General features: G+C 45.1%; 1 protein-coding gene and 1 pseudogene across 5 annotated transcripts in view; both read left to right on the forward strand.

The window, feature by feature from the left end:
- Window positions 1–2,683: 2,683 nt before the first annotated feature.
- LOC311516772 (C-C chemokine receptor type 5-like) lies at window positions 2,684–4,797 on the forward strand (the record flags this gene model as incomplete). The annotated part of the gene is given in 4 exon segments (XM_084621110.1): window positions 2,684–2,710; window positions 3,350–3,695; window positions 4,281–4,640; window positions 4,643–4,797. Coding segments are annotated over 4 exon segments (888 nt in total).
- A 3,356-nt stretch (window positions 4,798–8,153) lies between these two features.
- LOC311516919 (C-C chemokine receptor type 5 pseudogene) overlaps window positions 8,154–26,812 on the forward strand; it is a 37,419-nt pseudogene continuing 18,760 nt past the window's right edge. For 2 of the 4 annotated variants that reach the window (XR_014714664.1, XR_014714665.1), the window contains exon 1: window positions 8,224–8,239. The product of XR_014714664.1 is annotated as a C-C chemokine receptor type 5 pseudogene (transcript). Of the gene's footprint in view, window positions 8,240–17,708; window positions 17,883–26,812 lie in introns of all 4 variants that reach the window. The other 2 variants (XR_014714663.1, XR_014714662.1) reach the window with 2 other exon arrangements.

Here is a 26,812-nt window from a genome sequence, read left to right on the forward strand (position 1 = left end):
AGGGAACACTGCAGATACTGCTTGATGATTTGGTTGTCCCTTTCCATTTGACCGTTGGACTGGGGATAGTAAGCAGAAGAAAGATGTGTGGACCCCCAGCAGGTGCAGAACCGGGCTGTGATCTAAGACCCCCGATCGGAAGTAATGTGCTCCAGAAGTCTGTAGAGGTGGACTATATGGCTAATCCATGCTGTCTCTTCAGCAGAGAGGAGGCCTGTGCAAGGGATGAGGTGGGTGTCATGCTGTCTGGAAAAAGAACAAAGGAGTACTTGTGGCACCTTAGAGACTAACAAATTTCTTTGAGCATAAGTTTTTGTGGGCTAAAGCCCACTTCATCAGATGCATGCAGTGGAAAATACAGTAGGAAATATATATATATATATATATATATATATATTACACACACACACACACAGAACATGAAAAAATGGGGGTTGCCATACCATCTCTAAAGAGACTAATCGATTAAGGTGGGCTATTATCAGCAGGAGAAAAAAAACTTTTGTAGTGATAAGCAGGATGGCCCATTTCAAACAGTTGACAAGAAGGTGTGAGTAACAGTAGGAGGAAACTCCTAGATCACTGTAACAGTCTTACCATGGAGTCACAGACAATCCCCTGGGGCTCTCCAGTCTATTTGGCCACCCATGCAAGCTGGACTTAGTGATAAGTGGTCACTTACACACAAAAAAAATCACAAAATATTCTGGTTGCTCCCAGTCCCAAGATCAATTTGTACCTTAGATCTCACACCAAAGACAACCTCTGTAGCCAATCCTGTAAGAGACTAACTAAAAGTTTATTAACTAGAAGAAAGAAGTCAGAGATATTTACAGGTTAGAGCAAGTGACATATACACAAATGAATTTCAGTCGGATTCAAAAGGTGACAGAGATGTAGTAATCTGTCAGCATTGAATGTCTTTTTAGGGCTTAACCCAGACAGATCCTAGGGGTTGCTGCTTTTTGTTTCTTAGCTCCAGCCTTTGTAAGAGTCCGGACAGCAGAGAGATGACAAATCTTCATTGTTAGCTATTTTTATTTCCCTCTTCCAGCATTAAAACCAATGCCATGAGGCCTTCTGCACATACTTCTCTCCATAGGTGGATGGGGCAATTGTCCTATGATGACCCATTTAATTTTAATAGTCCTCCTGAATGGGCAGGGAGAGCCACTTTTCCCATCTGTGATCACAAGTGCAGAGCAGGGATTTTTACAATTATAAAACAAACTTATATTTTACCTCGTAGGGTGGAAAACAGATATTACAAGTAAGATTAATGCATGCAGCAACTTTCAAGTATTTTAGAATATAAACTAGTGGTTCTCAACCTATTTACCATTGTGGGCCTCAGGGGAAGCATCCAATACTAGCTGTATGGCCTTGAGGATGTCACATGGGCCGCAGCTGTGTGCTGATTGGGCCACAGGTTGAGAACCACTGGAACACTAAACACATCCTTACACATCTAGCAACTATCTTCAACAATATTAACATATAGGTGAACTGAACTGGTTTCCAGCTATGAGTTTGTCATTGCTGAGCTCATGCCTACAGACTTGGCAAGGTCTGGCACCTGGTTTACCAGCATCACAGTAGGCCATTTTGGAAAAGTGGACCACCACCAATCAAAACTGTTATAAATTTTTTGGACTCTGGTAATTCTACAATGAGGTCTACAGCAATGGCTGCCCAAGGGCCATAGGGCTTGTGGCATGGGGTTTTGGTGTGGCACAAACATCACAGGAGGCAATAAATGACTGTATTGTTGGGTGCATCCGGGGCCACTAAAAGGAGCAGCATATTAGTTACTAGGTCTTGAAGAGCCCCAAGTGTTCTGCTAGGGGAAAATCATGGCATAGTTATAGGACTGCAACTCTTGTGAGTCCTGTGGGAACATAGATGCATTCCCTTACATACATGATCCCTTCCCAGGAGTCATGCAGTTGCGTGTTGATAACAGCTTGTTCATCAGGCAGATTTCCTGAAGCAGAGGCAATGGGTATTAAACTTAGTATATCTTGGTGACGAGCTGCACTGAGAAAGTTACGGGATTTGAGAATGGGAGTTGGGTCCTGGCAGGTTAGTACCATAAGACAGGGCATCTACCTTGCCATTTTGGGATTCAGGGCGGTATGTGATAAGGAAATCCAATTGTGTAGGTCCCACCAAAGCTGCTGTTTGTCCTTTGCTTTATGTAGATATTCCAGATTTTTATGGACAGTGAATACCTGGACCAGGTGACGAGCTCCTTCCAGGCAGTGACATCATTCTTCAAAGGCGGTTTTTATTGCCAGGAGTTCCTTGTCAAGTATTTCACAATTTAACTCTGTGGGGGTGAACTTCCTTGAGTAATGAGTGTTAGCCCATGCGACTGCTTGGAACCAAGTCACTGGGAGAGGACAGCCCCAATCACTGCACAGGAAAATCAGCTTCTACAGTAAAGGCTTGTGTGACATTGGAGTGAGCCAATATTGTGTTGTAGTAAAGGCGAGGTTTAGCTGTTTGCCTGCATGCTGAGCCTTGAGAGACCAATGGCATTGGGCATTTTTCTGAAGGAGAGCTGTGTGGGATTCGATCTATTCTGAAAAAAATCAGGATAAACCATTGTTGAATCCCAGGAAGCATTGCAGGTCACATACCATATAGGGAATCAGCCAGTCCTGGACGGCTTGGATCTTGCATGGGTCCATCTGGATCCCTTCTGGAGGTAAGATGAAGGCCCAGAACTCCACGGAGGCCTGATCGAAGGCACATTTCTCGAGCTTGACATAAAGGTCATGATGCTATAGGCATTCTAGCTGTGCCCAAGGCAAGGAGGGCCGGTAGGACGGGAATTTGCTGGGGTGTGCCAGGTATGTGCAATTGGATTGGCAGCTGCAACTGGGGAGCCCTTTGGCAGGGCTCCGGGCACGTTCCAGTCAAGACCAAAGTATGGGGGAGGCTCTTACAACAGTGTTACTTGCTCCTGTAATAGCTGGTTCTCCAAGGTCAGATGAACGACGTGGGCCTACAGGGCTTGGTTATCTGCCTGAAGCTGAGCAGCCCACTCGAATATGTCTGGTGCTCCCCAGGCAAGGAAGTTAATACTGGAGGAACTGCACAGAACTCACCCTGTTAACTCTCTAGAGTCTTTGCTCGTGTCATCTGCAGTATTTTTCACATCTTGATATCAGCAGTTGTTCTACTGTTTACAGCAAAAGGTATTCTAAGCTGAAACTCAACATACACAGTACATTTTAATGTCTTTCACAACCATATGATTTCACAGGATAGTGTGTATATCCTGTCTTTCACACTGATAACATACAGTATCCTGTAAAGAACCATCCATTTCTTCATCCTAAAGCGAGTGAAAGATCAACAGTTTCTCAGTGAAGAAGAGATGGAGATACTGACAACAACACAGAACTACAGTCATGATCATGCAACACCATGTACAAATGATGTCAAACAATTTGCATCCCTGTTTCTGCCACCTATTTACTCCTTGGTGCTGATATTTGGCCTGGTGGGCAATGTTCTGGTTGTGCTGATCCTGATAAAACACAAGGGGCTGAGAAGCATGACTGACATCTATTTGCTGAATCTGGCAAATTCCAATTTACTCTTTATTCTTTCCCTGCCATTTTGGGCTTACTATGCAGCACATGAGTGGGATCTTGGAAATTCTTTCAGGGGTCCATTATGCTGGTGTTAGGTGAGAAAAGCTAAATAGGAGGCAGTTATGCCAACTGAACCAAAGTCAGGCTAAGAGAGGCTGCTGGGAAAGTCTCTGAAAGTAGAATGAAGGAATATATCTTTAAGTTACACAGAGTGAGAAAAAAGGGGAGGCCTGCATTCCTGCATTTTTGTACCAGATGTACTGGGATCAGTCCTTGAGATACAGAGGCGCTGTTTTCCACTCCCTGCTCTTGTGTTATGTCTGTTTTAACTCCTCGTCTCCTGGTTGACACCCATACCGTTAAGAAAATTAGTGAAGCACTACGATTTGCTAAAAGTTATCTACAATAAAGTGGGTAGATGTGCATGCATATAGAGAAAGAGGATTTTAACTAACATAGGGGAGGGGTGGGCTGCTTTATGAATAAATCTGTGACGCGACGGGACTGTCTATAAAAACCTATGAGTTTTACTTAGAGGCTGCTGGTTCTCTCTGGAGACGGGCTGCTCTCTATTGTTGTGTGCACTCTTCAATAAAGAGCTTTGAGTTCGGACCTTGCTGGTGTTGCCTGTCTCTCTCCAGTAAGACAACGAACCGTGCCCGTCTGGGGTTTCAGTGCTCGACACTGGTTTCTGCAGTGGAAACTTTTCCATAATACTTTTGATAATAGACAGATATCTGGCAATTGTCCATGCAGCGTTTACTATAAAAGCCAGGACAGTTACCTATGGCATCCTCACAAGTGTTGTCATTTGGGGTGTTGCAATATTAGCCTCTCTTCCAGGTTTAATATTTCACACTGTTCAAAAGGAAAGCGTTTATTGGACCTACAGGTCTCATAATCCATCAGGCCATGAAACAAAATGGAGGCAATTCCTGATCTTAAAGATGAACCTCCTGGGACTTGTCATTCCACTGGTCATTATGATCATCTGCTATGCACAGATTATAAAGACATTACTGAGATGTAGTAAGGAGAAAAATATAGGGCAGTCAGGCTGATTTTTATCATAATGAGGTGTTATAGTGAAATGTCTATTTCAGTTAAACTGAGTTCTCCATTTCCATTTTTATTGTGCTGTGAATTCTTCTGCTATGGTTATTCTGCTTCTTTAATCTTTACCTGTTCCTAAAAGGTGTTTATAAAATCATTGTTTGAAAATCTACATATATTGCATGTTTCTTATGGTCTTTGAGGAAAAGGGGCTTCAGCTCTGATCTCTGGGAAAGGGCAGGGATTGCTTCTTACACGGACACCAAAGGAATGCACAAAGCCACAAAGGGAGTGGAGAGGAAGTGGAGTCATGGACCAGAACCCTTCCCCCACACCAGCCCACAGAGAAATGAAACCTGCTGGGCTATGCTAAAAGATGTTGCAGCTGGTGCAGATCCTGTGCACCAAGAAGCTTGAGGAGGGATTTGGCACTTTGACCTTTGAAAACACTTTTTTTTCATATTTTCAGGAGCAAATATCAGTTTTGGTGGTTTTAAAAAATCAAGGCGGGTGCAAGTGAGTGAGGAAATATTGTCTAGCACTGGGGAACAGGCTGGATTCTCCCACAACCCAACTTTGACCACTGTACGATCTCTTGGTGCTGCTTAGGAGGTATAAAGTGACTTTAGCCAACCAGAGAATCTGGCCCTTAAAGTTTTATATCTAGAAAGTACTAAGCATTTACAATTTAACATGGAGACGTGTCTGTTGTCCTACATCCCTCTCCATGCTCCACTCCTTGCCCCCACCATTGCCCTGCCTGCCCTCGATGCCTCCTTAGGCCTTGTCTGCAGGACACAATTTTGTCAGCAAAAGGCAGCTTTTGCCGACAAAACAGTGGAGGTGTACACACTACAAAGCTATTTTTGGCTGCTTTGCCGACAAAATAAAACCACCTTGACAAGAGGCAAAGAGCGTTTTGCAGCAAAGTTAAAGTGACAAAGCGCCAGTGTAGATGCTGTCGTTCATTATGTTGACATAACTGGCCTCCCCCAGTATCCCACAATGCCTGCTGTGCCCGCTCTGCTCACTGTTTTGAACTCGACTGCCCTGCACCTGGCTGCAGACATGCGCCCCTCCCCTTTCAAAGCTCCAGGAAGTTCTGACAGCTGAACCTGCTCCTCAGCTTGAGCAGCAAAGAGCAAATCATTAGGGCGCAATCCTTCTCTTCTCCCCTGCACTGGGAACACAGCCGCAGGCAGACTGCTGCTGCGAGGAGCTGGGGGGCTGCCGTGCTGCTTTTGCTTTGACATTCCTCAGCACAGCACGGAGAGCTCACAGAGCTGTTGAGGATGCCGCTCCCGACAGCTGCGGCTAAACCCTGAGATAACTGCTGGCAACTGCAGCTACTTACTTCTTTCCCTCCCTGTTCTCACTCCACAAGCAGCTCCATGTTGGCTGAGCAAGAGCAGGGAGGACTGACAGGAGAACTGCGCTCAGTCCCTGCTGTCCTCCAGGATGCAGGAGAGAGAAACTGTGGTTGGAAATGGAACAAGCACACAGGAAATCTAACAGAAAATCCATGTGGCAATTCGCATTTTTTTGTTTTCAAGATATCCAAAAAGACAGACAAGAGTTTCAGGCCCCACCCAGACCTTACAGTTTCTAGTGCACAGCCCTCCTCACTAGGCCCCTTCCTGGATTCCTGTCATTTGACATTCGCGGTCTAAGATGATAAACTGCATTAGTGATAACTAGAGAGATCTATCCTGACGGATCGATGATCATATTGATAGATCTATAGAACTATGATCTATACTGATAGGTCTCTGATCACATATTGTATCATACATATCACAAACTGGTGTGGTTACTGGGAAAAACACAGGTCTGTATGTTTATTTCACGGTGATCTCGGATTACAAAGCTTAATCATTAAAACAACAAAAACAACAGTTTTGGAAGGGATATAAACTCTTAGCTGCAGGACATAAGCCATGCAGTAATTATTGGGGTTTAGGAAGAAATTTTATCCATGGGCAGGCTTCTCAATTGCCCACTACAAGGCTTTCTTGCAGCTTCCTCTGAAGCAGCCGGTGCTGGCCACTACTGGAGACAGGATACTTGACTAGACAGACCATGGGTCTGATCCAGACTGGCAATTCCTATGTTTCTAGAAAGAGACAAGCCCCTTTTCTTTCATCTTTCCTACTTTTTTCATCTTGATAAACAAAGTCCTTGCCTTTCTCAGGAAAAGCTCATTGACACCTGTGAGATTTGGAATTGCCTGTGATTGTTTGTGAAGGTGTTTTCTATATAGAATCATAGAAATGTAGAATTGGAAGGGACTTTGAGACGTCATCAAGTCCAGCCCCCTGCATTGAGGCAGGACCAAGTAAACCTAGACCATCCCTGACAAGTGTTTGTCTAACCTGGTCTGAAAAACCTCCAAGAAAAGGGATGCCAAAACCTCGCTTGGAAGCGTATTCCAGAACTTAACTACCCTTATAGTTAAAAGTTTTTCCTAATATCTAAAGTAAATCTTCCTTGCTGCAGGTTAAGCCCATTGCTTCTTGTCCCACCTTCAGTGGACGTGGAGAACAATGGATCACCATCCTCTTTGTAAGAGCCCTTAACCTATTTGAAGACTGGCATGAGGGTCCCCCTCGGTCTTCTTTTCCCAAGGCCAAACATGTCCAGTCCTCTTAGTCTTTCTTCATCGGTCATATTTTCTAAACCCTTTTATCATTTGTGTTTCTCTTCTCTAGACTGTCTCCAATTTGTCCACATCTTTCTTGAAGGGAGGCACCAAACACTGGAGGCAGGCCCTAGTCGTATTTTTTCAATTTCACTCTGGGCTCGTCTACGCTTGAAATGCTAGAGCAGCACAACTGCAGTGCTGAAGCTGTGCCACTGTAGCTTCAGCATAGACACTACTTACGCTGAGGGGAAGCGTTCGCCCATCAGTGTAGTTATCCTTCTCCCCAAGAGGTGGTAGCTAGGTCAACAGAAGAATTGTGCCGTTGATCTAGCACGGTCTACACGGGAACTTAGGTCGGCTTAACCACGCCACACAGCAGTGTGGGCTTTTCACACCCTGAGCCAGCCTAATTTCCTATTGTAGACAAGCTGCCATCACAAAATATTTCAACTTATTTTTGAATATGCTACAAAAGTGTTTAGTGCAATCAAAAATAGTTGACACGATTTTGTGTACCTAAGCCTGATCCCACTCCCAGTAAAGCTAATGGGAATACCCCAATGGAAGTTGGAACTAGGCCCTGATCCTGCAAACAGAGGTTCTAGCTCAGACTGTTCCCATGTGGAGTGAAGTCAGTAGGACTCCATACAGAGTCTGCACTAGTGAATCTATAGGACTGAGGACCTAAGCCCTCAGTTCTGCATTTAACATGCACTCTGAAAATTCAGCACTCTAACATTTCCATTAAGTTCTAAGTGAAACTGTTGCTAAAAGTCCATTTTTAGAAAAAGAAGAACTGCTCCTTTACTTCTTGTAATAATTCTTGCAAAACTTTTGAGAAGCAGCAGTTTCTGAGCTTCTGAAGATGTAGACAGGACTAATCACGCTATGGTTCACAAGAACGAAGACAGTTATCACCCATAAGAAGCTTGGTAAATCAGTGAGTATCTCATCTTTCTTGTCTCTCTTTCATATATATATATATATATATATATATATATATAAATGTATTCAGTGGAAAGGTATACTAAATTATTAAGAATTAGCAATAATGATGGTGTAATTAAACATGGGACGCAGGCTTTCAGAACCAGTCAAGCAGGAAACCAGGAAGGAAACAAGACGGGGATTGAGCTAGTTGGGAATGCAGTGGTATGAGATGCTGCCCAAAGCCATAAGGACAAACAGGAGCAGTTTTGTTGAAAATGTCTGACAAACATTATATTAAAAACAATGCTGGATTTTAGTTCCAAAACTGCTTCAGGAAAAGATTAGTTTGTAAACAACTTCATATAAGAACACCGGCATGTTGAACATAAAATGCTTCATATCTAATCCTGAGGGTATCAGATTTATTGCGTGCCATGGGCTGAGCTCACAACATCTGTTATTGTTAATGCGGATTTATACGAGCGAGTCCGCATGCACTGGGTGGAGATTGTACTATTTAACATCTTATCTCCCCGCAAAAAGAGGCTCTCTTCTGTTTAGAAAGAATTAAAAGCTGTGGCAGGAGTGGTCCAGAAAAACTGCACTGGCTCTTGCAATATGAACACTTGGTAGAAGCCCTGCTTTCAAATAATGTGCAATTCCATCGTAATTGAGCAGTAGTACTTATATAGGATAGAACAGTGGTTCTCAACCTCTTCCATACTCAGGCCCTTTTCCCCGATTTAGCAATATGGGAAGGGCAGGGTGGTCATAAGCCTCTGACACTTGGCAGTGACCCCGAGGTTGAGAATCTCTGGTATAGAGTATTACCCTGCATGTTTATATTTAACTCCACCCCTGCAAGGGTTGTGAATGCAGGAGCTGTTAAAGTCTGTGGTTTGTTTGAATTGATCTGACCTGATTTTCTTTGAAGCAGTCATATCGTAGAAAGTAGAATCTAGTTATTAAAGCCCAGGACACTTGAGCACCAAGGCCTACTATCACCTTTATCACAGACTTGATTGTGATCTTGAGGAATTCACAATATCTTTTTGCCTCCATTTCTCTTACTCACTGTGCTATAGTGAAACAACCTTTGTACAGCACTTTCATAGCATTTCTATAGCACATTCCATAGGAAGCTAAGTATTGTAACTAGGATTTTGCTAAATATATTGAGAACAAAGGACATTTTGACCCAAACTATGAATTTTTGAAAAGTCAGTTACAGGCACAATCTCAGTTATATGTGGAATTAATATCTTGGAGTCTTGATATACTGATAGTTCCTCATTCTAAAAAAGGAACATAAACTATGATTAAAGGGAGAACATGATCTTTTTTATTTTAAATTGATTATATGTTGTCAAGGCTGTTTCCCCACTCTGGCACCTTGAGTGCAGAAAGTGGGGGCCTGCAAGGATTCTAAAAATTAATAAAAAGAAAAGGAGTACTTGTGGCACCTTAGAGACTAACCAATTTATTTGAGCATGAGTTTTCGTGAGCTATAGCTCACTTCATCAGATGCATACCATGGAAACTGCAGCAGACATTATATACACACAGAGATCATGAAACAATACCTCCTCCCACCCCACTGCCCTGCTGGTAATAGCTTATCTAAAGTGATCATCAAGTTGGGCCATTTCCAGCACGAATCCAGGTTTTCTCACCCTCCATCCCCCCCACACACAACTCACTCTCCTGCTGGTAATAGCCCATCCAAAGTGACAACTCTCTTCACAATGTGCATGATAATCAAGGTGGGCCATTTCCTGCACAAATCCAGGTTCTCTCACCCCCTCACCCCCCTCCAAAAACCACACACACAAACTCACTATCCTGCTGGTAATAGCTCATCCAAAGTGACCACTCTCCCTACGATGTGCATGATAATCAAGGTGGGCCATGTCCAGCACAAATCCAGGCTCTCTCACCCCCCCCCTTTTTTTTTCCCCCGGGGACACACACACACATACACAAACTCACTCTCCTGCTGGCAATAGCTCATCCAAACTGACCACTCTCCAAGTTTAAATCCAAGTTTAACCAGAATGTCGGGGGGGGGGGGGGGGGGAGGTAAGAAAAAACAAGGGGAAATAGGCTACCTTGCATAATGACTTAGCCACTCCCAGTCTCTATTTAAGCCTAAATTAATAGTATCCAATTTGCAAATGAATTCCAATTCAGCAGTTTCTCGCTGGAGTCTGGATTTGAAGTTTTTTTGTTGTAAGATAGCGACCTTCATGTCTGTGATTGCGTGACCAGAGAGATTGAAGTGTTCTCCGACTGGTTTATGAATGTTATAATTCTTGACATCTGATTTGTGTCCATTTATTCTTTTACGTAGAGACTGTCCAGTTTGACCAATGTAAATGGCAGAGGGGCATTGCTGGCACATGATGGCATATATCACATTGGTGGATGTGCAGATGAACAAGCCTCTGATAGTGTGGCTGATGTTATTAGGCCCTGTGATGGTGTCCCCTGAATAGATATGTGGGCACAGTTGGCAACGGGCTTTGTTGCAAGGATAAGTTCCTGGGTTAGTGGTTCTGTTGTGTGGTATGTGGTTGTTGGTGAGTATTTGCTTCAGGTTGCGGGGCTGTCTGTAGGCAAGGACTGGCCTGTCTCCCAAAATTTGTGAGAGTGTTGGGTCATCCTTTAGGATAGGTTGTAGATCCTTAATAATCCTATACTGGAAACCTACTGACCGCTATTTCTACCTACATGCCTCCAGCTTTCACCCTGACCACACCACATGATCCATCGTCTACAGCCAAGCTCTGTGATACAACCGCATTTGCTCCAACCCCTCAGACAGAGACAAACACCTACAAGATCTCTGTCAAGCTTTCTTACAACTACAATACCCACCTGCGGAAGTGAAGAAACAGATTCATAGAGCCAGAAGAGTTCCCAGAAGTCACCTACTACAGGACAGGCCTAACAAAGAAAATAACAGAACGCCACTAGCCGTCACCTTCAGCACCCAACTAAAACCCCTCCAATGCATTATTAAGGATCTACAACCTATCCTAAAGGATGACCCAACACTCTCACAAATTTTGGGAGACAGGCCAGTCCTTGCCTACAGAAGCCCCGCAACCTGAAGCAAATACTCACCAACAACCACATACCACACAACAGAACCACTAACCCAGGAACTTATCCTTGCAACAAAGCCCGTTGCCAACTGTGCCCACATATCTATTCAGGGGACACCATCACAGGGCCTAATAACATCAGCCACACTATCAGAGGCTCGTTCACTTGCACATCCACCAATGTGATATATGCCATCATGTGCCAGCAATGCCCCTCTGCCATTTACATTGGTCAAACTGGACAGTCTCTACGTAAAAGAATAAATGGACACAAATCAGATGTCAAGAATTATAACATTCATAAACCAGTCGGAGAACACTTCAATCTCTCTGGTCACGCAATCACAGACATGAAGGTCGCTATCTTACAACAAAAAAACTTCAAATCCAGACTCCAGCGAGAAACTGCTGAATTGGAATTCATTTGCAAATTGGATACTATTAATTTAGGCTTAAATAGAGACTGGGAGTGGCTAAGTCATTATGCAAGGTAGCCTACCCCCCCCCCCCCCAGACGTTCTGGTTAAACTTGGATTTAAACTTGGAGAGTGGTCAGTTTGGATGAGCTATTGCCAGCAGGAGAGTGAGTTTGTGTATGTGTGTGTGTCCCCGGGGGAAAAAAAAGGGGGGGGGGGGAGGGGTGAGAAAGCCTGGATTTGTGCAGGAAATGGCCCACCTTGATTATCATGCACATTGTAGGGAGAGTGGTCACTTTGGATGAGCTATTACCAGCAGGATAGTGAGTTTGTGTGTGTGGTTTTTGGAGGGGGGTGAGAGAACCTGGATTTGTACAGGAAATGGCCCACCTTGATTATCATGCACATTGTGAAGAGAGTTGTCACTTTGGATGGGCTATTACCAGCAGGAGAGTGAGTTGTGGAGGGGGGAGGTGAGAAAACCTGGATTTGTGCTGGAAATGGCCCAACTTGATGATCACTTTAGATAAGCTATTACCAGCAGGACAGTGGGGTGGGAGGAGGTATTGTTTCATGATCTCTGTGTGTATATAATGTCTGCTGCAGTTTCCACAGTATGCATCTGATGAAGTGAGCTGTAGCTCACGAAAGCTTATGCTCAAATAAATTGGTGAGTCTCTAAGGTGCCACAAGTACTCCTTTTCTTTTTGCGAATACAGACTAACACGGCTGTTACTCTGAAACCTAAAAATTAATACTGGCCACTCCAGGCTTGGATTAAACTCCCAAGGTTACAGCTTTTCCTCTGACCTTGGATGGGTAGATGCTGCTACCACCCAAGTGCAAAAACCCTCTTTTAGAGCTTAGGAAGGCGCACTTGGGAATTCCTTTTTGTGGGGTACCCTCAAGCCTTTTCACCCCCCTCCAGGGAAGAGCTGAGAAAGAAAACAAAAGAAATCAGCTGTTGCCACCAACTAATTGAACAACATGTGCACAAACCTCTTAGGACACAAAAATCCAATCCTGGTCTTAAAAAAGGTAAATTTTATTAAAAACAAAAAGAAAATACATTTGAAATTTGGGCTTTGTTAAATAAAAAAAAAAACATTACAAGGGTTAAGAATCAAGATAGCTCTCTTGAGGTCCAGCTTAAAGGTTACAAGCAAAACAAAAGCACCTGGGGTTAGCACAGAGGAATCCACAAGCCATAAAGAAATAAACCTAATCAGGAAATGTCTAGGAAGATGTGATCTACTTACATATCTAGGGTTTCAAATGAGTAGTTTCTAGGTAGGATCTGATGATTTTTCATACTTTTTTCAAAGCTTTTTACAGCATAGTTCCAGCCCAGTCTCTCCTCTCCTGGAGGACAACCACAGACTGACAAAAGGGGAGTCTTGTTTCATTTTTAAAAGTTCTAGCCTTCCTATTGGCTCTTTTGGCCAGGTGCCCACACACTTTCTTTTACCTATGCATGCAGTCAGACTTTTTAACCCTTTACAAGTAAAGCAAGTAGAGAACAGCTACCAAGAGGGATTTTATAACTGGCTGGCTGGGTCCATAAAAGGGAGCTACTCCCCCACCTTCATTTATCACACGCCCCCCAAATCACAGACGGTGCTGCCAGCCTGGTTCAGGTCTGGTTCACACCAGCTGGGATTTCTTCCTGGAGGTTTAGGAAACAGAGTTAATAAGATACATGAACCTCTAATTTTACTACTAATTACATGAAGAACTAAACATTATTTTTCACACCTCAAGGACTACAATGACTTAGAATACAGAGACATTTTTACCTCGCTGATTCTGGGAAACCTCCCCACTGGAGTGCATCAGCCACTTAGTTAGAGGCTCTAGAAATGAGTTGTATTTCAAAATCAAAGTTTTGAAGAGCTAAACTCCACCAAAGAAGTTTTTTGTTAGTCGCTTTGACTATGTGAAGCCACTTTAGTGCAGCCTGGTCAGTCTGCAGGTGGAAACGCCATCCCTAAATGTACAGGAGTAGCTTTTCCAGATCATACACAATGGTGTAACATTCTTTTTCTAAGACTGCCCAGTGGCTTTCCCTCTCAGAAAGTATTTTGCTGAGAAACATGACAGGATGGAATTGATCTGGTCTTTCCTGCATTAAAACAGCTCCTACACCATGCTCAGATGCATCTGTGGTTACGACGAACGGTCGGTCTAAATCCGGGATTAAGCTGGTTAAAGGCTTTTTGACACTTTTCAGTCCACTGAACTGCATTTGGCTATTTTTTCCTGGTTAGGTCTGTCAGTGGCATGGCAATTTGGCTGTAGTGTGGGACAAATCGTCAGTAATACCTGGCCAAGCCAAAGAAGGATTGGACCTGCTTCTTTGACTTAGGGACAGGCCAATTTTGGATAGTGTTTACTTTAGCCTGTAGGAGGTTCATAGTTCCTTGACCCACCTGGTGTCCAAGGTACATTACCCTGTTTAGGCCTATTTGACATTTTTTGGTCTTAACGGTTAATCCTGCCTCCCTTATGTGCTGGAAGACAGCTTGAAGGTGTTCCAGGTGTTCTGCCCATGAATCTGAGAATATAGCCACGTTGTCAAGGTAGGAGACTGCAAATTCCCCAGATCCATCCAGAAGGTTATCTACCAGTCTCTGAAAGGTAGTGGGTGCATTTTGCAGTCCAAAAGGGAGCACATTAATTTCATACAGCCCTACATGGGTGATGAAGGCTGACCTTTCCTTGGCTGGGTCATCTAGCAGCACTTGCCAGTAGCCCAGTTCATCTCCACTTTAGACTTAACTAAGGGGAAGTCCCAGATTCTCCAATAGCTTATCTGTGCATGGCCTTGGATAGTTTTCTGGGTGAGTTACAGCATTTAGCTCACAGTAGTCCATGCAAAAGCGGATTTCCCCATTGGGTTTGGGAACCAGAACCACTGGAAAGGCCCAGGCACTCTCAGAGGGGCAGATTACGCCCATCTGTAACATGTCCTTGATCTCCCTTTCTATTGCGGTTTTGGTTTGAGGAGCCATCCAGTATGGCTGGGCTCTAATTGGGCAAGCATCACCTGTGTCAATGGAGTGGTACGCCCGTTCTATCTGACCTGGGGTGGCTGAAAACATTGGTGCGAAGCTGGTGCACAGCTACTGGATTTGCTGTCGCTGCTTACGCCAAAGGGTTATGGAAAGGCTCACTTCTACGCCACCATTGCTTTTTCCTTCATAGTAGACTCCATCAGGCCACTCAGCATTGTCTCTTTCCTGGGCTGTAAATTGGAGACCCTTGATTTCTCAGGAATAAAAGGGCTTTAGAGAATTAACATGGTATACTTTAGGTTTTAGGGTAGGGTTTGGGAATGCTATGAGGTAATTAACAGCTCCCAGGTGCTCTCGGACCATAAATGGCCCCTCCCATGACACTTCCATCTTATGGGCCTGGAGCGCCTTCAGTACCATGATTTGGTCACCTACTTTGAAGGAATGCTCTCTAGCATGTTTATCATACCAGGCCTTTGCTCTTGTTGAGTATCCTGTAGGTTCTCTCAAGCAAGGGCTAGAGCAGTGGTGGCCAACCTGTGGCTCCGGAGCCATATGCGGCTCTTCAGAAGTTAATGTGTGACTCCTTGTATAGGCAGCATCTCTGGGGCTGCAGCTATAGGTGCCAACTTTCCAAGGTGCTGAGAGGTGCTCACTGCTCAGCCCCTGGCTCTGCCACAGGCCCTGCCCCCAGTCCACCCCTTCCCGCCCCCTCCCCTGAGCCTGCCATGCCCTTGCTCTCCCCCCAAGCCTTCTGCATGCCACTAAACAGCTGATCTGGAGGTGCGGGGAAGGAGGGAGAGGTGCTGATCGGCAGGGCTGCTGGTATGCGGGAAGTGCTGGGAGCCGGGGAAGGGGGCGCTAATGGGGAGCTGCTGATATATTACTGTGGCTTTTTGGCAATGTACATTGGTAAATTCTGGCTCCTTCTCAGGCTCAGATTGGCCACCCTGGGCTAGAGATTCCTTGAGGGTGTTTTGCAGGTTGGTTACAAAATCCAAAATGTTAGTTCCTGGAGAAGATGTAACCCCATTGCTGATTTACCAACTGTAATGGCTGCTTAACTTGTGGCCATAAATGAGTTCAAAGGGTGAAAACCTCAAACTGGGATGTAGTACAGCCCTGTAGGCAAAGAACAACTGTTGCAACATTAGGTCCCAATCATTGGAGTACTCATTCACAAATTTACGTGTCATGGCCCCCAAAGTCCCATTAAACTTCTCCACTAGGCCATTCATTTGATGGTGGTAAGGGGTGGGAACCAAGTGGTTTACCCCATGAGCTTTCCAAAGACGTTTCATGGTCCCTGCCAGGAAGTTAGTTCCCAAATCCATAAGGATGTCAGAGGGCCAACCTACCTTGGCAACAATGTCTGCCAGTGCCTGGCTCACACTTTTAGCCCTGTTGTTGCTTAGAGCTACTGCTTCCAGCCATCAGGTGGCAAAATCCATGAAGGTCAGTATGGACAGCTTTCCTCTGGGTGCCTTTTTAGGGAAAGGACCCAGAATATCCACAGCTATATGCTGAAATGGAACCTCAAAGATGGGGAGTGGCTGGAGAGCGGCCTTGACCTGGTCTTGGGGCTTTCCCATCCTTCTGGCATATCTCACAAGACCAGACATAGGTAAAAACGTCCAGTGATGAGCTGCCAAAATCTTAACAGGTTCCCTCCTCACCCCACAAGGGGGTCATTGCCCACCCCTGCCCCCCAGGATCCCTGCCCCATCAACCCCCCCTTCCCCGTCCCCTGACTGTCCCCAGAAATGGGCAGGAGGGTCTCGTGGGCCACCGTAGTGGGTGCCCACCCCATCCCTAAGAGCCGGAGTCAAAAATGAAGCCTAAAGTTTTCCTGTCCAGAGTCCAAACACAAGGCTTCCCCTTTCCAATGTATCAGCAGGTAAAACAACTAGATGGACCCACTTTAACAGGTGTTCTTTGATTTCAGCTATATTGGTCACGTGGCTGGTGATTTGGATGAGGTCTGGTAGGTGTGCCCTACAGAGCATGTTAGGTTAAGAAATAAGTAGAAATTAGGTTTTGTTTAAGTTAGGCTAAGAATAGAGGAGTATGGGAAATTGAATTTGTTAGCATAAGTTAAGGATAAGTTGGAGACAGTAAGATGGGAAAATTGAAGTTAGTAAGGACATGACCCAGGGTTATGTTGTGGCAAGGTTGGGGCATAACTGGTTTTAGCAGAGCTTTTCATGAGTGTTTCTGAGAATTTTGAAAGTGAATTAAAATGCTATTTGTACTGATAGCATGGGAAGGACATTGGTGCAGCTGTTAATTTAAACAATATGTACATAAAGAGCCAATAAAGAGGTGGTGGAAATGTGAATATTATAATGGATAGGTTTAATGTTAATTAGTATTTTAATAGGCTATAAAAGGAGTAACCTTTCTAAATTGAAGATAGCTCCAAGTAACACCAAAAGGGTATGTGATGCAGTGTCCACCCCAAACAGGGCTGCAAATGTTAAGATAGCTAAGTGGGCCAATTAACTGCCCATGCTGCACCTGGAGAAGGAGACAGGGAGCAGGGTTTTAAGTAGAACAGGCTCAGCTGGGGCCTATATTAGTCTGGAAGCTGGTAACAAAAGGGGCTAGAGGGCAAGCATCTTCAATCACACCCTGGGAGAAGGGAAGGTGTGTCTGGGGCTCAAGGCAAGTAGCCTATAGTTACTCCCCGGGAGGAGGCAGTGAGGCTTAGCAAGTTTAGAGAAGGGGGAGAGCAAGAGAGGTAGGCAAGGCTCAGGGGACAGAGTAGCGAGGTATGGGGTAGGTCAAACTAATGGCTGCTAATGAGAGGACCCTTGAGCTGGGACCCAGAATAGAGGGTGGGCCCAGATCCCACTACCAGCTGCTGATGAAGTGATACTGGCAGGGCAATGAGCAGGAAGAATTCCTGAGCCCATTTGTCAAGAAGGACTTTGATACCACAGAAGGAGGGAACATGTCTGGTGACCTGGCTGGAGGACTGAGTCATGAAGAGGAGGCTGTGGTTCCTGTAATGAGAGGGGTCTACAGGGTGAGAGGACAATGGGAAACATGCTGCCGGGGTGCAATGCTTGGCTGGTGCTAATCCCCAGAATGGCCATCAGGAGGCACCACCAATGGTGAGTACCCCTGTGACAGGGTACTACTAGGTTCCAAGATTATAAGGCTAGACTTCATTCTGTTGGCATTGGATTGATCACTGCTTGATAAATCACATTCAAAGATGGAAGGTAATTGCAGTAGCTGTGTGAATGGTAATTGTATGCCTGATTGCTTAACTAATCATTTTCATTTTAAAGAAAATTTGGCTCTATCATTCAGAGGGTCATCCAGGGTCCTCTACTAAACTAAATTATCTGTAACCCACCTAGAAGCTTGAACCTGAAAACTTAGTTTGGTTTATTGCATCCTTAGCTTGAACAACTTAATATTAATTGAGAGAACTTTAAAATCAAGGTTACATAGGGTGGGAGGAAAAACGCACCTTTAGCAACTCTTACATTATTATGTTTTTACATCTGTCAAGGGCAGCTAGAGCTTTACATGGATGCCCTTTTGTGAGGAGTTTGTCTAAGCCCAAAATCCAAATTAAATCATAAATATTGAGTGAGCTGCTCTCTTTGCAGGCATTGGGAGATGCTGATTGGTTCCTCCTGGCAGGCTGAGCTCAATTATTTCTGCCCTTGGATTTAAGGGAGTGACTCTCTGGGCACAAACCTAGGCAGTCTCTTCAGGGAAACCCCTAGGACCAGCCAACTTTGGAGGGGAGGAAGGGCAAGGATTTATCCTTTTCTTGCTACTATTTGAGTTACCAACTAGGGGACTGCACACTTCATAGATTGTGTAGGCCAAGCACATTGTATCCGCTAGGGGCTCCTTGCATCCCTCTGTTCCCTCCCATCCCCAGGACTGACTGTAAATGTTTTGTTGCTGAGGGCATTTTCAGTGCCCTCACTCAAGGCATACGTGTACACACTGATGTGCAAACCAAAAAACCCACAACTTGTCTATTTGGCACTCTTGAATGTTGGTCTCCCTGATTGACAACCCTAAAGTGTCTTCTATTTTTAGCGACTACCTGCAAATCTCCCAAATTTGCTCTTCCCCTGTATGCTCTACATTCCACCCCTCCTACAATACTTGCACCCTCACTTTCCTGCACCAGGGGTTCCCTGGCCCTATGCCCTCTTCTCCTCTACACAAGGGCCAGGGCCTTTGTGTAGAGGACAGACGAAATAGCTAGGCTAGAGTAGGGCAGCCCTTGCATGAGGTTGAGATCAGGCACTGAAACTCTGGAGCAACCAGTCTTTCCAAAGCAGAAGACAGACCCAGATCAAGCCCAAACATCCAGCTCAATGACAGAAATGCAAGGAGGGGGTGGGGACCAGAGACTTCCCAGAAAGGAAGGGTCAGCCCTCCCCCACCTGAGATCCTGGTGCCAGGATGGAGGGATGTCTTTAACTCAGGCCAAGTTCTAACTGAGGCAGAAAGGAATTTCTTCCTAGAGATTAAGTGCTTGGAGGTGGAAGCGGAGGAGAGGAAAGAGGCAAAGAGCTTGGAAGTGGAGCTGAAGCACTTAAACCTGGAAAAGGCTAATCTAGATCAATCAGGTAGCCCTAACAGTCCTCCAGGTACCACTCCCCATTCAAAAAAATTCCCCTCATACAAGGTAAGCAATGATATAGAGGCCTTCTTAGAAAAATTTGAAAGGGCCTGCCTTGGGTACAACCTCCCTCCAGACCAGTATATGGTGGAGCTGAGGCCACAACTCAGTGGACCCTTAGTAGAGGTGGCAGCTGAAATGCCTAAAGAACACATGAACAAGTACAAACTTTTTAAACAAAAGGCCAGAATTAGGATGGGGCTAACACCCATGCATGCCCGTAAGCAGATCAGAGCCCTAAGGGGGAAAACAGATGTGGCATTTTCCTGACACTGCTCCTAATACAAATGGAACAGTTCTTAGAGGGTGTTCCTGAGGAAATAGAAAGGTACATCTTAGATAGGAAGCCCAAAACTCTAATTGAGGCAGGCAAATGGGTGGAAGTGGCAGAGAAGAAGAAAGCTAGTAGCAGCTGGTGTGGATACCAGAAGGGGCAATTCGAGATGACACCCCATCATCAGTCATTTTTGTTCTGTGAGCTGTTCTTGCTGCTGCTGAGGGATACTCCACCCTCTGATACGTCACTGTTGACTTGTAGTTTTGCAACATTTATTCTGACTGCTGTGAGGTGGTTTTGGCTAAATCCCCTTTTGGGATCATTTCAAACACAGCGGGCTCATTGAGCAATGATCTGTGATGGCATAACTGAATGAGTCAGGGCTGCAATTCTGAGTCCCTCTTGCTTGAAGGGTTCCTAAATGCACAATTTAGGAAATATCAGCTAGACATACCAGCACCCAGACACTTGAATGGCTAAAAGATGTCCCCTGCAGTCCCCTCATAGGTGAAAGCTGATATTCAAGAGGCTCAAAGGCTTGGCTCAAAGCAGCCCAAACATCCAGCTCTAAAAATCTAAAGAAATATCAAAGCTACATGCTCAGGCCTATGAACATACTGCAGTAAGCATGGTTTTGCTATGCAGACCACTATCTGCTTTGCTCAGGAGCGCATGTGCTTCCAACTTGGTCTGGGGTAGTGGGAGTGGTGAAGAATTCAAATGCCTCTCTCTTTCAAGTGGCAGCCCAGTATTTTCTGAGCATGCTCAGCCAGGTCTCCCCACCCCTTTGCTGAAATGAACAGTCTGAAATTGTAGTTTTCCCCTATAGCATACACTTATTTTGACCAGAAATTACTCTGAAGAGCAAAGGCTTTACCAACCCCTCATGTGTCTTGTAGGCTGTGACGGGGTGCGCTCACCACTCTGGCGCCTCCTGCTGGCTGTCTTGGGAATTAGCTCTGCATGCCACTGTCACTCCTGCTCTTGGACCCATGTCTCTCAAGGACTGTGATGTCCTCATCAGTGACACGGCCCTCCGGCCATGCTACACACTGTGCACTCCCCTTCCTGCAGTCTGCTCTTCAGCCACTTCCCTTAGTGGCTACTGCAGCAAATTGTCTGGCCACTTCCTCATAACCCCAGCATCCTCTTTGCCCTCGCAAAAGGCCCCTTAACTGACCAGGAGAGAATTCCAGCATCACTGGCATGCTGGGGTCAGGGTGAGTAGTGGGAGGGGGCACATCAGAGCAGGATCATAGCACACACTGCTTTGGCATAAGTAGCACCAGGAAGTCTGCTGTAGATTACAGTAGCTCACTGGGCTGCCCAACAGTCCCAAATCCCAAGGTTGTAAAGGTGGTTTAAAGTCACCCTTGTCCCCCATCCTCCTGGGTTATGCCTCTGTGAGCAGTACCTTCTGGAGGCATAGTGCATATCTCAGTCTCTACGGGGAATCTATGGGACTTTCTCAGTGTTATACTCAGAGATTTCATGGCCAGAAAGGACCATTGTGATTATCTGGTCTGACCTCCTGCACATCGCAGGCCACAGAACCTCACCCATCCACTCCTGTAATAGACCCCTAACCTGTGGCAGAGTTATTTAAGTCCTCAAACCATGATTTAAAGACTCCAGGTTACTGACAATCCACCTTTTACTTTGTTTTGTACCAGCAAGTGACCTGTACCCTATGCTGCAGAGAAAGGTGAAAACCCCCCAGTGTCTCTGCCAATCTGACCTGGAGGGAAATTCCTTCCTGACCACACATATGGCAGTCAGTTGGATCCTGAGCATGTCAGCAAGACTCACCACTGAGACACCTGGGAAAGAATTCTCTGCAGTAACTCGGAGCCCTCCCAATCTAGTGTCCTGTCACCGGCAGTCAGGGTATTTGCTACTAGCCGTTGCAAATTACCTAGAGTGCCATGTGGCCCATCTCATCATACCATCCAGTCCATAAACTTATCAAGCTGAGTCTTAAAACAAGTTAGGGTTTTTCCCCCGCTGTTCCCATTGGCAGGCTGTTCCAGAATTTCACTCCTCTGATGGTTAGAAACCTTTATCTAATTTCAAACCTAAACTTGTTGATGGCCAGTTTATTGCCATTCGTTCTTGTGTCATCATTGGTGCTTAACTTAAATAACTCCTCTCCCTGCCTGGTATTTATCCCTCTGATGTATTTACAGAGAGCAATCATATCTCCCCTCAGCCTTCATTTGGTTAGACTAAACAAGCCAAGCTCTATGATGCTCCTCTCATAAGGTTTTCCACACCTCCAGTTATCCTAGTATCCCTTCTCTGCACCTGTTCTAGTTTGAATTGATCTTTCTTAAACATGGGAGACCAGAATTACACACAGTGCTCCAGATGAGGTCTCACCAGTGTAATGGCAATAACACTTCACTATCTCTACTGGAAATACCTCCCCTGATGCATTCTAGGATTGCATTAGCCTTTTTTCACAGCCACATCACATTGCGTCTCAGTCATCTTGCGATCTACCAATACACCCAAGTCTTTCTCCTCCGCTGTCACTTCCAACAGATATGTCCCCAACTTATAGCAAAAATTCTTGTTGTTAGTCCCTAAATGCATGACCTTGCACTTTTGAATTTCATCCCATTTCTATTACTCCAGTTTTCAAGGTTCTTCAGATCTTGTATGATATTCCGGTCCTCCTCCATATTGGCTCTACCTCCCAACATGGTGTCATCCACAAATGTTATTAGCACACACCCACTTCTTGTGCCAAGGTCATTAATGAAAATCTTAAATAAGATTGGTCCCAAGACTGATCCCTGAGGAGCTCCTCTAGTAACCTCCCTCCAGCCTGACAGTTCACCTTTCAGAATGACCCATTGTAGTCTCCCCTTTAATCAGTTTTTTATCCACCTTTCAATTCTTATATTAATCCCCATCTTCTCCAATTTAACTAATAATTTCCCATGTGGAAATGTATCAAATGCCTTACTGACATCCAGGTAGATTAGTTCTACTGCATTTCCTTTGTCTAAAAAAATCAGTTATCTTATCAAAGAGAGATAAGGTTGGTCTGGCATGATCTACCTTTTCTAAAGCCATGTTGTATTTTATCCCAATTATCATTTACCTCTGTCCTTAAGTGCTTTCTCTTTCAAAATGTGTTCCAAGATCATGCATACAATTGAGTTCAAACTAACGGACCTTTAGGTTCCTGGGTCACTTGTTTCCCCTTTCTTAAAAATAGGTACTACATTAACAATTCTCCAGTCATAGGGTCTGACCCCTGAGTTTACAGATTCATTAAAAATGCTTGCTCTTGGGCTTGCAATTTCATGTGCCAGTAATTCTTTCAGATTCTCGGATGGAGATTATTCAGGTCTCCTGATTTGGTCCCATTAAGCTGTTTGAGTTTGATTTCCACATTGGATGTGGTAATTTCTGCTTTCATATTCTTGTTCCCATTAGCCACCCTGCCACTACCCCAAAATTCCTCATTACCCTTTTTAAGAACTGAGGCAAAGTATTTATTTAGGTGTTGGGCCATGCCTAGATTATCTTTAATCTCTACCCCCACCATTGTCAGGGTTTAGCAGTCCCATTTTTTTCTTGTTTTGTTTTTATTTATATGATTATAGAACCTTTTACTATTGTTTTAATTCTTTGCAAGGTCCAACTCTACTTGGCTTTTGGCAGTTCTCACTTTTTCCCCTATTTTTTTTGACCTCCAAGAGGTAGCTTTCCTTGCTGATCCATCCCATCTTCCATTCCTTGTAAGCTTTCTCTTAACCTGTTTGAGATGCTTGCTCATTGAGCTTGATCTGCAACCCTTTCCTATGAATTTTGACCTGTGCTTGGGATGCAGGCTTCAAATAGCTTCTGCAACTTTTAACTTAAAGTAATTCCAAGTCTCCTCTATATTCAGATCCTTGAGTTTTTCAGTCCAACCCACTTCCCTAACTAATTCCCTTAATTTTTTTAAGTTTGCCCTTTTGAAATCAAGGGCCTTAGATGCAGATCTATTTTTGTCTATCCTTCCATTTAGTTTAAACTGAATTAGCTCATGATTACCAGAACCAAGGCTGTCCTGTACAACCAGTTCTTCTGTGAGGTCCTTGGTGCTTACCAATACTAAATCTAAAATGGATCTCCTCTTGTTGATTCAGTGACTATTTGGTGAAAATATCATGAAAATATTAGAGGTCTCTATCCATATACAAAATTGGATCCTCGGGATCTGTAGCAGACCCTAAGCACTATCCCAGCACAGCCTCTCTTACCTTTCTTCCCCAAAGTGACTTTGACCCAAACCAATCCTGTGTTATCCATTCCCTCAGGTCTAATTTCTTTTCAGTGTAACTCACCATTTATAATACTACTCTGCCAGTGTTCCCTCTAATTTTTCCCACGCGTGTGTGGAATTAATTTTTGTTATGTGCATCAATATGGGGGTGGGGCGTGACACGTGACCTCCATATTGGTGCATCAAACAAAACTCATGTGGCAGGATTGGGGCTGAGGTGTTTGGAGTGTGGGAGGCTCAGGGCTGGGGCAGAGGGTTGGCGTGCAGGCTCTGGGGTGGGATTGGGGATGAGGGGTTTGGGTTGCAGGCTGAAGTGAGGACTCCTCCCAGCTCTCTCTCCCCACAGCAGAACCTGAGCTGGAGGGGGGAGAGGTGCCTCTTCCCTGACTGCGGCAAGTCCAGAGCTGGGTTGCGGCTGGGGGAGAGGCATCTCTCCCCACCGCAGCCCCAAGAGCCTGTGTGGCACTTAATAGGCTACTGCACAGCCATGCAGCTTAGAGGGAACTTTAGTCCTCCACCACCTATATTTCTGTCTCCTGAAAATACATACCTTTCAATACTTGTACTCTAGTCATGACTTATTCCACCATGTTCCTGTTATCCCTATAATATCTGGTTTCACTTCCTGTACCAGTAGTTCTAGTTCCTCCATTTTGTTTCTGCTCAGCTTTGCCCAGATTCCTCTCCTGTTTAGGTACAGTCTTTCTACTGCCAGTATCACCTACATCAGGGGTTCTCTTGGGGAGTCCCCCCTCAACATTCTATAAAAACTCCAGGGCCCAGCAGGGGTGAGGGGGAACTTGGGGCTGTGGGGGAACCCTTGGGCATAGGCATAGTTTTACTTCTATTTGGGGGGGGCAAGGGCTGGCAGGGCTCAACCCAGCTCTGCACAATGGGGTCCAGAGCGCAAGAACCACCTCCACCCCTTGACTCACTCAGGAGACTACCCAGTCTGTCTGGGCTGTGGGGGGATGCAACCAAAAAATATAACTCAAAGGGGGGACTCAGTTCAAAAAGTTTGAAAACAACTCAGGCTGCAGGGAGGGAGTAGCTGGGGCTGTGTGGGGGCTCAGGAGAGCTCCCAGTGTGGCTCCTAGCTTCAGCGGGCGGGGGTGCTGGGGCTCCCTCCCGGCGTCAGCCTCCTGCCACTCCTGGCTTGGTGCGCGGGGTGGGGGAAGGTTTGCCGCCTTCATCCCTGTGCCACTCCCAGCTTCAGCGCTGGGGCTCAGGGCACCAGGTTTCAGCAGCGGGGCTGAAAAGGGCTCACGGTCCTCCAGGGATCTGCAGACCCCCAGTTGAGATCTGCTGGCCTACATGACTGTTGTTGGCATTGACACTATCTTTTCTCTTGATGTCCATTTTCTCTGTTCTTTTCTCCATAGCTGTACCCTCTCTTACTTGATTTTCCTCCCACTCAGTGTTAGAATCCGGCATGGAGATTACATGAGCATCTCCTCCTCCAAATTCCTAGTTTAAATCAGTTGTGCCATCAGCCCCTCCTCCATCCCAGAAGTTTATTCCCCTCCCTAATCAGATAGAGTCCATCCCATGAGAACGATCATCTGTCTGTGAATGTCTCCCAGTGATCGAACAATCCAAAGCCCTCATTATAACACTACTGCCTGAGCCATCTGTTGATCATCATAATCTTGTCTCACCTTCACTCTCCTCCTCTAAGGACAGACAGAATACCACTAAAGATCACCTGAGCCTCCATTTCTTCAAGCATCTTCCCCAGCTTGGCATAGTCTCCCTTGATGCATCGCAGCAAGTATCTAGCTATAAATCACTTGTTCCCACATAAAAGTCACTCAGTGGATTATTTCCTGCTCCCATTAGGATCCTCTTCAGCCTCATGTCTACATCCTGTATCTTAGATCCCAGCAAATAGTACACCCTTCTGTTCTCTGGATCAGGTCTGGTGACAGGCCCGTCTGTTCCTCATAGTAGAGAGTCTCCAGTCACGTAGACCTGCCTCTTCCTGGTGTTGGTATGATTCTGTCCCAGACACTGTGTGTGTGTGTGTGTACACACACACACTCTGTTTACACAGTGTACATATAGAAGAAGTTGGAAGGAGGCAAAGACTTGAAGGGGTAAGAGCTGGTGACAGCTCCCCTTCTCCAAGACTGAAGCCTAAACCATCTAGTCACCCACTATGTACACAGACCAGGCCAGAAACTGCAACAATAGTTCCCCATTCATGGTTCTGCAGTTTCAGAAGGTGAGTGGAGGATAGGAGGGGAAAAAATCCAAGGAGATAGCTGTCCTCTGTAGAATCATCCCCAAAAATGCCTGTGAGACTGTACAAGAATGAGTTTCTTTGGGGATGATTCTGCAGGCAGCATTTCCTAAAGATGCCTAAAATATGCATCCCTGGGTTACTTTGAAGCGACAAGCAAACAGATCTAATGCACTCAGCTCAACAATCATCTCTCTGAATGTACACAAGCAGAAACCATTATTAGACTCAAAATGCAAATAGTGATTTCCTTTGCAATTTGCATAGAAGATCCTACTCAAAATCTTTCTTAATTGAGAATCTGTGAGGATGAGGGGAATGAATTTTTTTGCAGGTATTTTAGAGAATATATTTCTAGTTTGTACTAACTGCAAAGTGTCGATATTTCATTGTATGTGTTTGCTTCCTCACCCACACTTCCTTCACACATGAGATTGATGCACTTGTGGTTTGGCATTGCAGACAGTCTGTTTCAGGGAAGGATCTTGATATTAGAGCTCTGCTTTTGCTTCCCTCACAAAATTTACCCTCTGAATCTCCACCATATGAAGATTACTTGATCCAGAGAATGGGAACTGTCACCTA

This window comes from Lepidochelys olivacea, assembly GCF_965140295.1.
Source record: "Lepidochelys olivacea isolate rLepOli2 genome assembly, chromosome: 2".
In the NCBI taxonomy this organism is placed as follows: Eukaryota; Metazoa; Chordata; order Testudines; family Cheloniidae; genus Lepidochelys; species Lepidochelys olivacea.